The 14,242-nt window shown below is 47.4% G+C and overlaps 1 protein-coding gene across 1 annotated transcript in view; it reads left to right on the forward strand.

Moving 5' to 3' along the window:
- CMTM8 (CKLF like MARVEL transmembrane domain containing 8) overlaps positions 1-14,242 on the forward strand; it is a 92,407-nt gene that overhangs the window by 73,079 nt on the left and 5,086 nt on the right. Inside the window, exon 2 of the mRNA XM_060110792.1 lies at positions 13,069-13,242. Within this exon, the coding sequence (XP_059966775.1) occupies positions 13,069-13,242 (174 nt within the window). The remainder of the gene's footprint in view (positions 1-13,068; positions 13,243-14,242) is intronic.

The following is a 14,242-nucleotide window of genomic DNA, read 5'->3' on the forward strand; positions in this document are numbered from 1 at the left end:
GACCATGAAGCCAGTGTTGTTCACTGATTCATGGAGAATATTGAGATGATGTGTGTCCTTTGTGAGGCCTGAGATCTTTGATCAGGTCATTGTCACCCAAGATCCCTCGTAAGCCCCTGGTGTATGGGGTTTGGGGGAAAGGAGGGAAGGAAGGTGGGCCTTCTCAGAGCTGAGCTGCTGGGGGCTTTCAGAACATGTGGCTGGACCCCTCCCCCAGGGATGCTGATTCAGTGCTGGGTGACCTGAGAATCAGCATTTCTTCCTCTTCTTTTTAAAAATATTTATTTATTTGGCTACACTGGGTCTTAGTTGCGGCATGCGGGATCTTTAGTTGCAGCATGCGAACTCTTAGTTGTGGCATGTGGGATCTAGTTCCCTGACCAGGGATCGAGCCTGGGCCCCCTGCATTGGGAGCGTGGAGTCTAAGCCACTGGGCCACCAGGGAGGTCCCAGAGTCTGCATTTCTAACAAGCTCCTTGGAGGTGTGACTGTTGCTCTGGGGACCACACACTTGGAGAAGCAAGGCTCGAGGGCAGAGGTTGGCAGATGATAGCCTGCCAGCCAATCCAGCCTGCCACCTGTTTTTGTAAATAGTTTTTGTGGAACACGGTTACTTCCATCCTTTTGCATATTGTCTGTGGCTGCTTTCATGCCACAGTGGCAGAATTGAATAGTTGTGATGGAGACCATATGGCCCAGAAAGCCCAAAGTATTTACTGTGTGGCCCTTCACAGGAAAAGTGTGCCAGCGTGTCCTCTAGCGCGTCCTTAATGCCCTGAGCCCCGTGGTTCTAACTACAGGAATAGACCCCACTTTATTTTACTGGCTGAATACTCTAGAACCCTTACTGCCAAGATACCAGCTCTGCTAAGCATTGCATCATGTTTCTTAGAGGAGAAAAGCATGAGACCAGTAATCACTGCTGTTTATGTAGCTCTTTGCAGGTCACAAAACACCTTCAGACCCTGCAGCAACCTAGATGGTGCCATGCCCATCTCATGGAGGCACAGACTGAGGCTTAGAGGGGCCAGAAAGTTATGACGAACTTAGGTCTTCAGTCCTCCCTCCCTACCACTCTGCCTCTTGGACACAAGCCCACATTGGATGAACTTCGTGTATTAGTCATCTATTACTGCGTAACAGATGACCCCCAAGCCTAACAGTTTTAAACTGCAATAAATATGTATTATCACTCGCAGTGTCTGTGGATCAGGAATTCAAGATCAACTTAACTGGACAGTTCTGGGTCAGGCATTTTCCTGGGGCTCAGTCAGGTGTCTTCTGGGGCTGCAGTCAGTTAAGACTTGACTGAGCCTGGAGATCCATTTCACCAAGGCAGTCACTCGCCTGGCTGGCAAGTTGGTGGGAGGACTCTGTTTCTCTCTGTGTGGGCCTCCCTGCAAGACTGCTTGAGTGTCCTCACAGCGTGGCTGCTAACTTCCCCAGAGCCCAGGAGAAGCTGAATCCTTTTTATGACCTAGCCTCCCAAATCACATAGCATCATTTCTGCCACACTCCGTTCAACAGAAACATTTGAGGGGAGCCTGTACTCAAGAGGTGTGTCAAAGAATTTGTAAATATATTTGAAAACCAGCCCAGTATGCAGATTTCCATTCAGTTGCCTGCTGGGACTATTGAGGTTCTGTGGTTTCCCTCAGAGCAGACCTTTAATTGATCATAGATGTCACACTAAAGTTCCAAGCAAGAGCAAGGTTAAGTCACAAACTACTAGCATCATGTAGGCCTCAAGCTTTGTTCTGCTCTGCAGCACCCAAGGGTCTCCTTAAGGAGCGGTCAAACAGGGCCAAAGGGAGACACCCACCCTCATGGTGTGTGAAAGTGGGAAGACGACCAAGAAGAAAGTGGTTTGAAATACCCCTGGGTGATTCACATATGCATCTCCCAGGTGCTGGTCCCCCCACTCCCATTTGAAACTGCTTTCCTATCTCTGTCTTCCCCATTTCCCAGATTGGGAAGCAGAGGCCCAAAGAGGCACAGTTTCTTGTTGAAGAAAGCAGCAGGTATTAAGCATACTTCAGTAAAGCTTAGTTGGGGCGCATGGATTAAATTTGCCCTTCCAAGTCTTTGTATTAATTAATCCTTATCGCAAGCCAGCTGAGTACATTTCTTGTCAGATCTTTTTCCAGGCAACATCTGGGTCTAATGGGTGGGTCCCAGACCGAGTTTATTCTTCCACATCCTGCCACCTCTGTGGAATGTGCTTCAAATGTAGGAACTTATCCAGACAGATGGTAAGCTCTGATCTCATCCCACCGAAGAGGGACCGTAGCTCCTAAATCTTTCATGAGCAGTGTTCGGGCACCCTCTAGTGGGTAAATGGAAAAGTTCGCCATGCTTGCTGAACAGAAGCACTACTGATCTGGAAGGGGCGTGGCGGTGACTCGACAGCACTCAGCAGGTGTAGGGAGCTGTCATCTCGAGTATGATACAGTTCCTCGATGGTGCAGGGAAAGGGTGCACGCTTTTTCCCTATCATCCCCTCTGGCTCAATGTGTTAATAATCTGGTTTATTTGAAACAATGCAGGAAACAAAAATATAACAACTATATGTGCACGTGTGTATATTTCCTGATGCAGAGAGTAAGTGTGACGGTTAACAGGATTGGCTAAATTTTTTCTGTAAAGGTCCAGATAGTAGATATTTTAGGCTTTGCAGCCAAAGGCCATGCACTCTGCTGTTGTAGCATGAAGACAGCCTTAGATAACACTTAAATGGATGAGCATTGGCCATGTTTGTGGGTTGTACATAACAGGCAGTGGGCTGCGGGTGACCATGGCCCACAGTTGTCAACCCCCATGAAAAAGAAGGAACTGGATTGTGTTCATCTCTCACACGAGGTGGTAGAGTCCTCAGGAGTGGGGACTCTTGCCCTGCTCACCTTTGGACCCTGGGCACCCAGCACTGTGTCTGGCTTGTAGCAGGCGCTCACGGCGTGGTTGCTGACCTGAGATGGCTCTGATGTCAACCTCTGTAATATATCAGCTTTCTTCCAGGATTTCTTGGTCTTCATTGAGTTAAAAAGAGCAACTCTCTGAATCGGATGTTTAAAGCATCAGAGCAGATAGGATTTGCAGCCATCCCTGTTTTCTTTCTATTTGTCTCTTTTAAATGAACCAAGGTGCCACGTGAGAGGCCAGCAGATAATAGGCTTTGTAACGATGAGCTCGAGCACTGCCTGGTGGCCCAGCATCAGTGGGCAGCTCTGAGGAATTTTGTTTTGCAGAACCAGGCATGGGTTTGCATCAAGGCATCTGCTCATTTTACCAGAGCTTATTTCTGCCCAGAGACTTGCGCTTGGGAGGGGTTGGCTGGTGGCATTCTAGGTGATGCTCCAAACCAGCACAGCAAGAAAACAGAGCAGGTGCCGGCCTCTTCAGCCTTGCATGTGGCTGGCCCTCAGGGCAGGTTTGTGGTCTGCCAAACGCTCTGTTTTTGCCATTATTAATCACAATAGTAGTTATCATTTATAGAGCATCTTGTCTCATGTGAATTCTAGAAAATACATTTTATCCCTGGGTACAGATGAAGAAACTGAGGCACGGAGAAATTAACTGATTTGGGGCATGTTATTGATATTATGTGGCACCATAGTTAAAAGTCTGGACTAAGTTATGTAACACATAGTGCCTGTTTTTCCATTTGTAAAACGGTCCTAATGAAAGTTATTCAGAGGGCAGCTGTGTGGGTTAAAGTGAGATGAGGCATGTAAAGCTCTTCCTTACTCTCTAGGACATAATGTGTTATTACTATTACCTGGGGCCTGGGCATATAGTAAGTGCTCAAAAAATATTGGTTAAAGAGATAAATGTTATTTGCCCAGTCACACAGCTGGTAAGAATTCAAAGCCTGAATCTTTCTACCAGGCCAGATGGCCTTGGCATTGTACCATTTAACCAAATAGGAATGGAGGACATGGTAACCATGATATTGACGGTGTCCACACAGGCAGAGAGGGCAGAGCTGAAGGGTCAAACGCTCCTGGTTCACTTAGCCTGACATCTTCTTGGGCATCTTGGCCATAGGAGAGGCCTCAAGTTCAGTCCATATGTCAGGGAGCTGGACATAGGTAAGACCCCTTGGCTCCCTACAGGTGTAAAAATCTTGAAAGATAGAGAAGAGGATACTGGGAAAGGAGGAGGGGACGGATTCCTGGGAGCAACTGTCAACCCTGTTAATAATACTAGCATAGTAGTAATAACTGACCCAGCACCCAGCTGATCCCAAGCACTGCTGTGCATATATTAACTCACTTTGTCTTCCAACAACCCTATGAAGAAAGTTTCCGTATCCCCATTTTACAGATAAAGGAAACAGGCTCAGGTTGGTAACTTGGCCAAGGACAGGCTCAATCTGGAGTACCTGATTTCCCCACTGAGCCAGCTCTGCTGCTCAGTCTGACGTTACCGCGAGTGCTAGCCTCACCCCAGCCAGAGAATGGGGAAGTGGAGAAGGAGAGGAAGACATCAAGACCCGATGCTACAAATTAAAATAACATCAGACTAGATGTTTGGTTCTGCTCTGACCACTAACTAGCTCTAAGCTTGTTGATCCCAAGCATCTCCTGAGCTTCTCTTCCAGCATTCACATTCTTTGGCCCTCAAACCGCTATGGAATGAGTCTTGACTTTGAGAAAAGGTGCTGTCTGGAGACTGACATCCGATGCCAAGCCATGGGTCAGTCTCCTCTGGAACTGAACTTCCATCTGACCTTCGTGTATTGGGTCGGAGCCTGTGGGAGACTCACGTCATCAGTGGGATGTCTTTGAGATCTCAGAGTCTTGGCTTTCCCCCCATCACCCAAATGTTGCCTGGCTAACTCCCGTTCACCTACTTAATCTTAAACTGCCTCTGACCATCCAGACCTGGTTGGGTCCTTGTGCTTTACATTCCTGTATCAGCCTAGTTTCCTTTCATAGGACCTAACCACAGTCCGTAGTCGAATATCCATTGACGGACCTTTTCCAGAGGCAGAGACCATGTCTGTTTTCCCACATCATTGCACCACCAGTGCACACTCAGTGAGGTTTTTTTAAAAAATAAATGATTTATTTATTTTTGGCTGCATTGGGTCTTCGTTGCTGCGTGTGGGCTTTCTTTTTAGTTGCAGCGAGCGGGGGCTACTCTTCCTTGCGGTGTGCGGGCTTCTCATTGTGGTGGCTTCTCTTGTTGTGGAGCACGGGCTCTAGGTGCATGGGCTTCAGTAGTTGTGGCACATGGGCTTAGTAGTTGTGGCTTGCGGGCTCTAGAACGCAGGCTCAGTAGTTGTGGCGCACGGGCTTAGTTGCTCCGCGGCATGTGGGATCTTCCTGGACTAGGGCTTGAACCCCTTGTCCCCTGAGTTGGCAGGAGGATTCTTAACCACTGTGCCACCAGGGAAGCCCTCAGTGAGGTTTTTGAATGTTTGAATGTTGTCACGTGTGGGTGGTATTAAACATGGCAGGAGGAGACAGCCTGGCATGGTCATATTGTTTGGTTCTCTCCTTGCAGAACACATAAGAGAAAGTCTACAGTAGCCAGTTTTCGACGCCACTTTATTGCAAGGAATTAATATGGTCAATGATCTAAAGCCCAATGAGGTATTTTGGAGGTGTGCTGAGCTCACACCTGGATCAACATAACTCCCCCGGGGCAAAGCCAGCTGGAAACAACTGTTGCGTTGCTCCCAGGGTAGCCTAGGGTAGCCTAGTTCATTGTCAGAAGTCACCTGTCTGTTTTCAAGGCTGAAGGACAGATGGTGCCTATCCCGGTTCCAGGCTAAAGTCATAAAGAAATCAGCCAACCTGTAGTGCCTCGAAAAAACCCTGGCTCATAAGAGATGCTCAGTGTACATGTGAATAAATGAGAACCTTTAAACTCCTCTGAGCAGCAGAACAGCTGTCACAAAGTTCAGAGGCTTCAGAGGCAGGAGAGAACTCACAGACAAACTCAGTGTGTCTTTCAGTGTGATTTTTAAAAATCTAAGGCATCTGTTTCCTTGGTCCACAGGACCCTAGAATAAGGAAGCTGCGTGGGGGCATGTGCATGCGGAGGATCCAGCAGGGCTGTTGGAATCAGCTTGCTGACGGTCTCAAGAGGTCACGACGTTGAAGGTTTTCAGTTTTAAACTTTCTTCATAGAAAAAACACAGATATCTGGTACCATTCAGGAAGCAGGGTGGGTGGGGCAATCAATCTCATTCCATAAGGCAGTTAATTGAAATATTCAGTCCATTGCATCATCCCTATTGCTTTCCTCTCCTTGTTATCATTTGTTTAGGTCAATATTCAGTATTTATTATCTCTGTGTAAATATTAGAGTCAAGTGTTACAGTGAACACTTAACTACAAACAGCTGCTAATAGTTTCTTTTGGTATTTAGTGACGTTAATAACATACATATTTTTTAAGAATTTGCTCACTTTTCTTTTCACCGGGGCACGAACCCGTGTCCCCTGCATCGGCAGGTGAACTCTCAAACACTGTGCCACCAGGGAAGCCCCCTACCTCGCATTTTTCTAATAGCCTTTCAGTAAAGTTTCCCACAAGCCATTCCCATCAGATAATCAGAGTTCTCATTTTTATCTTGGATGCATTTCTCCTGGGGATCTCCCTTCACCTTGGAATTCCCTTTACCTTTCTGTTGGGCTGACTTTCTGGTTTCCTGGATCCCTTGTCTTCCTCTTTCTTGGCTTCCTCCCTCACTTGGGGTGGAGCAGATTCCCTAATTGACTCACCAGTTTAAGAAGAAGGTAAAGGGGCTTCCCTGGTGGCACAGTGGTTGAGAGTCCGCCTGCCGATGCAGGGGACAAGGGTTCGTTCCCCAGTCCGGGAAGATCCCACATGCCGCAGAGCAGCTGGGCCCGTGAGCCATGGCTGCTGAGCCTGCACCTCCGGAGCCTGTGCTCTGCAATGGGAGAGGTCACAACAGTGAGAGGCCCGCGTACCGCAAAAAAAAAAAAAAAAAACAAGAAGAAGGTAAAGTGACAAAAGGCACGGTGGTGATGGCCTTCACCATGCCTGTCTTTTGTTTTTGGGTTTTTTTTAAATTGATTATTTATTTATTTATTTGGCTGCACTGGGTCTTAGTTGCGGCATGCAGGATCTTTTAGTTGTGACATGGCGGGGATCTTCCCTGACCAGGGATGGAACCGGGGCCCCCTGCATTGAGAGTGTGAAGTCTTAACCACTGGACCACCAGGGAAGTCCCTGTCTTTTGAGTCACTCGGCTCCGATCTGACCGGGTTGCCTTCTGTGCCTGGGTCATTTGTCATGCCTGGATTTCCCCCTCCTTCTGGGGATTACCCTCAGCTTTCTCCCACAGAGTTCTGTTGGTTTACTCAATAGTTCCTCTTTTAGAGTTTATACCCTCATTTTGTTGGGTCATATCCTTCAGTAGATTACTGAGAGAGAATGTGTGGAAGGTGGATTTTTTTTAGATGTTGCATATCTGAAAAAAAAAAAAGTCTGCCTCTTGCTCTTCACTGATTATTTTCCTGGGTAATTTCTGGGTTAGAAACCACTTTCCAATTTGAAAGCATTTGCCATTATTTTCTAACATTCTGTCTGATTCTGGAAAAGGTTAAAAGCCTTTCTGTTTTCCGATCCTTGGTGGTTCTTTGATTGTTCAAAACATCTTCTCTTTGCACCTGAGGTTCTGAGATTTCTGAACCTCGGTTGGGTCTGTCTTCATCCATTATGCTGGGTACCCAGGGGAGCCCCTTCCAAAAATGTGTCACTTTTGTCTCCTTTCCTATTCATCTCATCCTGATGATAATTTTAGAAGGGTTTGGGGAAGGAACAAAGTTAGATTCATGTGTCCATTTTGACATCTTTACCCAAAAGCCTAAAATACATGCTGAAGCTACAGGAATTGGTGCTGGCACAGCAGTCAACACAGATGAGTGGAATAAAGTTTCCAGAAACTGACCCAAAATGTGAGAAGTCACTAGTAAGTGATAACAGATCACCTGACCATCTGCTAGAAAAAGAATAAAGTTGGACTTTCTTCACCCCGTATATAGATTCAATTCTAGTTTGTTTAAAGATTTAAGCATACACACAAAACTATCAGAAAATATAGGAGAATATTTTTATGATCATGTGCTGAGGAAGCCCTTCCTAAGCACATAGGAATAGAAGAAGGCTCAAAGAGCTACCAGTTAACTGTGTAACAATTTTAAACTCCCATGTGACTAAAGACTGAATTTTAAAAAGCTGGATGGGGGCCTCCCTGGTGGCGCAAGTGGTTGAGAGTCCGCCTGCCGATGCAGGGGATACGGGTTCGTGCCCCGGTCTGGGAGGATCCCATATGCCGCGGAGCGGCTGGGCCCGTGAGCCATGGCCACTGAGCCTGCGCGTCCGGAGCCTGCGCGTCCGGAGCCTGTGCTCCGCAACGGGGGAGGCCACAACAGTGAGAGGCCCGCATACCACAAAAAAAAAAAAAAAAAAAAAAAGCTGGATGGGAAAATATTGCCACATACGTAGTTTGTTACCATCCCTGTTATGTAAAGTTTTCTACAGATCAGTAAGAAAGTGATTTTTTTTAAATGTCAATAAATCAGAACTAGAAGTGGTTAATAAGCATTTGAAAAGATGCTCTTCCATCCTCACGACTGATCAGGAAAACGCAAACCAAAATAAACAAGAAGGATACAGTACATCTGTTCTTAGTGTGTGGTCCCTGAACCAGCAGCATCCCCTGGGAACTTAGAAATGCAGATTCTCAGATCCCTTCCTAGACCTACTACTTACTAATCACGAACTCTGGGGGGAAGCCCATCCACCTGTAGGTTAACAAGCCCTTCAGTTGATTCTGATGTTTGAGAACCATTGCTGGGCAGCTGAGAGAGTGAACAAATGACGTTCAGTGTCATGGATGAAACTCACAATGTTGAGTGAGAGAAATCAAACATGGGAGCATGGGGCTTCCCTGGTGGCGCAGTGGTTGAGAGTCCGCCTGCCGATGCAGGGGACACGGGTTCGTGCCCCGGTCCGGGAAGATCCCACGTGCCGCGGAGCGACTGGGCCCGTGAGCCATGGCCTCTGAGCCTGTGCTCCACAACGGAAGAGGCCACAACAGTGAGAGGCCCGCGTACTGCAAAACAAAAACAAAAAACAAAAAAAAACATGGGAGCATGGACGATAGGATTCCATGTCTGTGAAGTTCCAAAACAGGATGACAGAAACCAGGGGGGTTGGGACCCTCGGAGGAGGGAAGGAGTAACTAGGCGTGATGGAGCGCCCCCCCCCCCCCGCCGCCGCAGCGGTGCTAGTCATGTTCTCTTTCTTGAGTGGATGCTGGTTGACACAAGTTGGTCCAGTTTGTGAAAATTCATTGAGCTGTTCACTTAGGATTTGTACACTTTTCTCTGTGCTGTACTTCAGTCAAGCAGTGAAGGGCAAAACATGAGATCTCTTTTGTTTTGTTTTTTAGTCAGGTTTTTAATCATTTAAAACCTGGGCATTTAATGAGGTTGGAAGGGAAGAGCAGACATACTCAGATGAGAGGATGAATTGGCACAAGTTTTTTGATGAGTAATTTGACAGTACCTCTAAAGCTTAAAATATTCTAGAGATTCCACTTCTAGAAGTCTATCCTGGAATTCACGTTTGCAGAGGTATACATTATATAAGAATGCTCCCTGGGTATTTTTTGTACAAACATAAAGGAGACAACTTAAATTTTTCTCCATAGGGAACTGGTTACATGAATTATGGAAAACTGGGCAGCTGTTAAAATCGACATAGATCTGGAAAGAGGTCCTTGGTGGCATGGCTGACTGAAAGAAACAGGTTATAGGCACCATATACTGAGTGATCCGGTTTTTTTTTTTTGTTTGTTTGTTTGTTTTTTTGTGGTACACGGGCCTCCCACTGCTGTGGCCTCTCCCGTTGCAGAGCACAGGCTCCGGACGCGCAGGCTCAGCAGCCATGGCTCACGGGCCTAGCGGCTCTGTGGCATGTGGGATCTTCCCGGACCGGGGAACGAACCCTTGTCCCCTGCATCGGCAGGCAGACTCTCAACCACTGCGCCACCAGGGAAGCCCCAGTGATCCGTATTTTTAAAGGAGAAAGAAAAGGATTTGCAGGTGGTAGTTAGAAATGCAAGCGAAAGAAGTTAGGAAGGCTCAATGTAAAATTTTTATATTGGTTTCTCGAGAATTTACAACTGGTGTTTGTAACTTCTTTGTGTGTTTTATATATAGTTTTTATACTGCTGTGCTTATTTTTACCTGCACTTATCACTTTCTTAAACTTTTTTAACTCTTAGATTTACCATTCCAAAAAAAGGGTTGGCTTAAAATAATGTTTATCAGTGAAAAAACAAACAGTATTTTTGTACTCTAAACAAAGATGTAGTTACACGCACACACACACACACACAGAGCTGAGTAACATTTTTGTAGAGTGCTTTTCATCAGTATTTGTTATAGTGAGAGACAAAAAGTGTGCTTCTGGATATATTTCACTTACCTAGGAAATTCACTTGGGTAGAGTAATTCTTTTCTTGACAGTTCTTTTCCTGTGTTTGCTAGTAAGATCTTGGGTCAAGGATTCCTGTTTTTTGAGAGACAGCTCAGTTAGCGATATTATCTCTGTGTGTAAAAGATGACCGCCGCTAGCACATTAGACAGAGCGTCTCTGGATAGTGGACTCCACTTGCTTTAATAATGAAAACATTTTCACATTCAGAGCCAAGAGCTGTTAGCTGAGCCTATTCAGCTGGCACAAGCTTATGCTGGCAACTCTTAACCTCTTGCACCCTCCTGGAGAGACAGCTGCCACGTTGCAGTGGCTCTTCCTGTGGTTATTTCCTGTGTGAATCAACAGAGAGCCCTTCTGACCCCTTCAGTTTGAATCAGGAAGCCCTTGTTGTTGTTTCAGACCCTGCCATGCTGGATGAGGTGTGTTACCTGTCTTACTGATCCAATGGAATAGCACACCTGTGTGTGTAGATGACCTGTCAGTTGTGATGAATTCTGGACCAAAACCCCATGGGTGTTGAGGCTTGGCACTTTCTGGGATTTTATCCTGTTTTGTGCTTCTTCACTTTCCATAAATTTCGTTGCCACAGATGTAAACACAAAAATACCATTAAATGTTTCTTCGGAATTCATATACGACATCAAGCAGATAAAAGAACATCAACTTTCAGGTCTAAGGAGGGGGAGCAGCAGCACTTACGAGTCTGTTCCCTGTTCCCCAGCACAGACATCCAGACCTCGCCAGGGAGGTGGGCTTGTCTCAGTGAACAGTTGAAAAGGTCCCCTGGAAGGCTGTCTGAGGACTAAGTGATCCTAACAGGAAGTCTTCTTTCCTAAAGAGGGGCCTGAACTCTTCCCCCTGGATTGTCCACTTCTAACCCCATCCTGAGGTCTCTGGCTCCCCTAGACTGGATAGGTTGTAAACTGAGCCCAGGTCAGCCCTTTAACCTGTTCCTGTTGCATCCTTCCAGCTGAGGAAGTGACACCCTAATCCACTGGGGAGTCTTTCCAGAAACCTGGGGGTAATTCCACTTTATCCTAATCTAATCTGTCAAATCTGTGAAGGTCCTGTCTCCTTCTGAAATTTGCCTTGAATCACTCACTTCCCAGTATTCACCAGCATCTTGGTGTTGGACACATCATCTTCTTCCACTTGGATTATTACAGCAGTCTCCGAACTGTTTCCCTACCCCTACACCCCACTCTGCTTGCCTCTTCTCACCGTGCAGTCAGAGTGATCTTGCAAAAACTTAACCTGATCTTATCATTGTCTTGCTCAGAATCCTCCTGTAGCTCTTAGGATAAAGTACAAAATCCTTAGGTCTCCTGGGCCCACGTAATCTGACCCTCCCCAAGCCCTCTAACATCTTGTACCCATGTCCTAACGTCCTCCACTCTCCTACAGGTTCTAGAAGGCCCTTCCCCTGCAGCCCTCTGCCCATGCCATGCTCTCTGCCTGGGACGGTGTCTTCTGCCCATCTTACTAGCTCCCAGAGGGTCTTCAGGCTCTTCCTCAGCACAGCCCCCTCGGACATTTGTTGTTCCTGCCTAAAAGGTCACAGCCCCCGTCACAGACCCTTGTCACACCCTTTATTTCCTTCAGAGCATTTTCACAACTGTAACTATTCAGATTTTTCCCCCCATGAGACTCTAAGTCATGCATGAGCAGGTCTGTTTGGTTTCTGCCCTGCTGTATCCTCGGGGCCCGCGGAGCAGGAAGCCCGGCCTGTGGCATGTGCTCAGGGCAGGTGCTCAGGTGTCAATGCCGAATGACCAGCTTTGTGATTAGAGTCACTTTCCTGTCTTGTCCCACATCCCATGGAGAGAGCCGAGACAGGAAGGAACTCGCCTGCCCCGGGTTACACAGCAGCCAGATCTGCTGCCAGAGTCCGTCCCACACGCCTGATACTGTCTCCTGGGAATAGGGTTTCGATGCCAACTTTCCGATGAGTTAGGAATAAAGTCCTCCTGGGCCCTGGAAGGCCTCCCTCCTTGAGGACCAGAGACTCACACGGCGTAGGCCAGCATCCTTCCTTCACTCAGTGGTGATGTGGTGGGGCTTCGGGCTTGTCTTGCTCTGTAGCAGCAGTGAAGTCGGGTGACCGTTGCTGGAATAAATGCATGACTTACGTCTTGTTCCCTTCACAGGTATCAGGAGCATATTCCAGCCACAGATGTGTGTTGTTTTGTCCCTCTTTATTAGTGCTGACATTTAAAAATTGAGATCATCACGTACAAACTTGAGTTTCTGTGTTCTCCTGGGGGTGGGGGTGGGAGAAAGATCGAGAAAACCAGCCCACACCTGCCCGGAGCTAGGCAGAGACTTCTTCCAGAAACAAGGTGTGGGTTTCTTGTTTGTCTTGGTCTCTGCCCTGCCTCTTCTGTCCATTCATTTTACCTTCCTGGCATTTGCAAGAATGTGAGCTTGCAGCCAGATCACACTTGGTACATGTACCCATATATATGAGTAAAACTTGTAATTGACACTTTGTATAATTGCTTTTTTCTCTGTCCCCACTTCCTCCTCCTCCTTCATTTTCTCTTCCACCTCCCTTTTCTTTTCCATGGCCTCTCCTCTTTTACAGGTTCTGGGACTGCTGGTATGGACACTGATCGCTGGAACTGAGTACTTCCGGGTCCCTGCGTTTGGCTGGGTCATGTTTGTAGCTGTGTTTTACTGGGTCCTCACCGTCTTCTTCCTCATCATCTACATAACGATGACCTACACCAGGATTCCCCAGGTGCCCTGGACCACGGTGGTAAGTAAACCATGGGTGTTCTTCCTGTCCACTGCCCATTAAGTAGGATGGAATTTAGTCCTTCTCCAGACAATTCGGGATTGTCAAAGCAGAGGGCAAAGCCAGGGAGAACCCAGCACAGGTGTTTTACACCTGAGTGTGAAACAGCATTGTTGGAAGGTCCAGGAATTCCTTTTAGGCAAAGTAGCAAACCGGTCCTCAGAGGAGTGAATCAAGAGAAGCTCTGTTCTCTGTTTTATTAATTCCCTATAAGCAGTGTCATCTAAGAACAGGTGTGTCAGGGCATAGCCTCTGCAGATCTTCTGTCCTCCAAACCCCTCCTGGGGCCGTGGCTTTAACCCTTTTTGTACCAGAGTTCTTTGATGTTGAGAGGTGAAGAGTTAGAATGAAAAATGAAAGTCACTGTTAGAGCAACTAGGTGACCTCACATGGGGGAGCAAGAGTGGTCCAGAGTGACTGGATTCTTGGGCTTCCCTGGTGGCGCAGTGGTTAGAGTCCGCCTGCCGATGCAGGGGACACAGGTTCGTGCCCCGGTCCGGGAAGATCCCACGTGCCACGGAGCGGCTGGCCCCGTGAGCCATGGCCGCTGAACCTGCGCGTCCGGAGCCGCAACGGGAGAGGCCACAACAATGAGAGGCCCGCGTACGGGGATTGGGGGTGTGTGTGGGGTGTGGGGGGGTTGGGGTGTGTGGGGGGGTGGGGGGGTGGGGGGGTGAATAAAAAAAGCGTGACTGGATTCTTGTCCTGACTCCATGCTGGGTGCATGATTACAAAGGGAGCCACAGCCTAGGGGTGGGGCAGGGGGAATAGATAAGAAAATGTGTAGATTACAGAACCTGTCTTTTTCTGCTTGGGTGCCAAAACAGAATACTCTAGACGGGAAGCTTCAGTGACAGAAATTTCTCTCAGTTCTGGAGGCTAGAAGTCTAAGATCAGGTGTCAGTATAGTTGGTTTCTGGTGAAAGCTCTCCTCCTGGCTTGCAGATGCCTGCTGATCTTG

The sequence above is a fragment of the Mesoplodon densirostris genome, chromosome 10 (assembly GCF_025265405.1).
Source record: "Mesoplodon densirostris isolate mMesDen1 chromosome 10, mMesDen1 primary haplotype, whole genome shotgun sequence".
Classification (NCBI taxonomy): domain Eukaryota; kingdom Metazoa; phylum Chordata; class Mammalia; order Artiodactyla; family Ziphiidae; genus Mesoplodon; species Mesoplodon densirostris.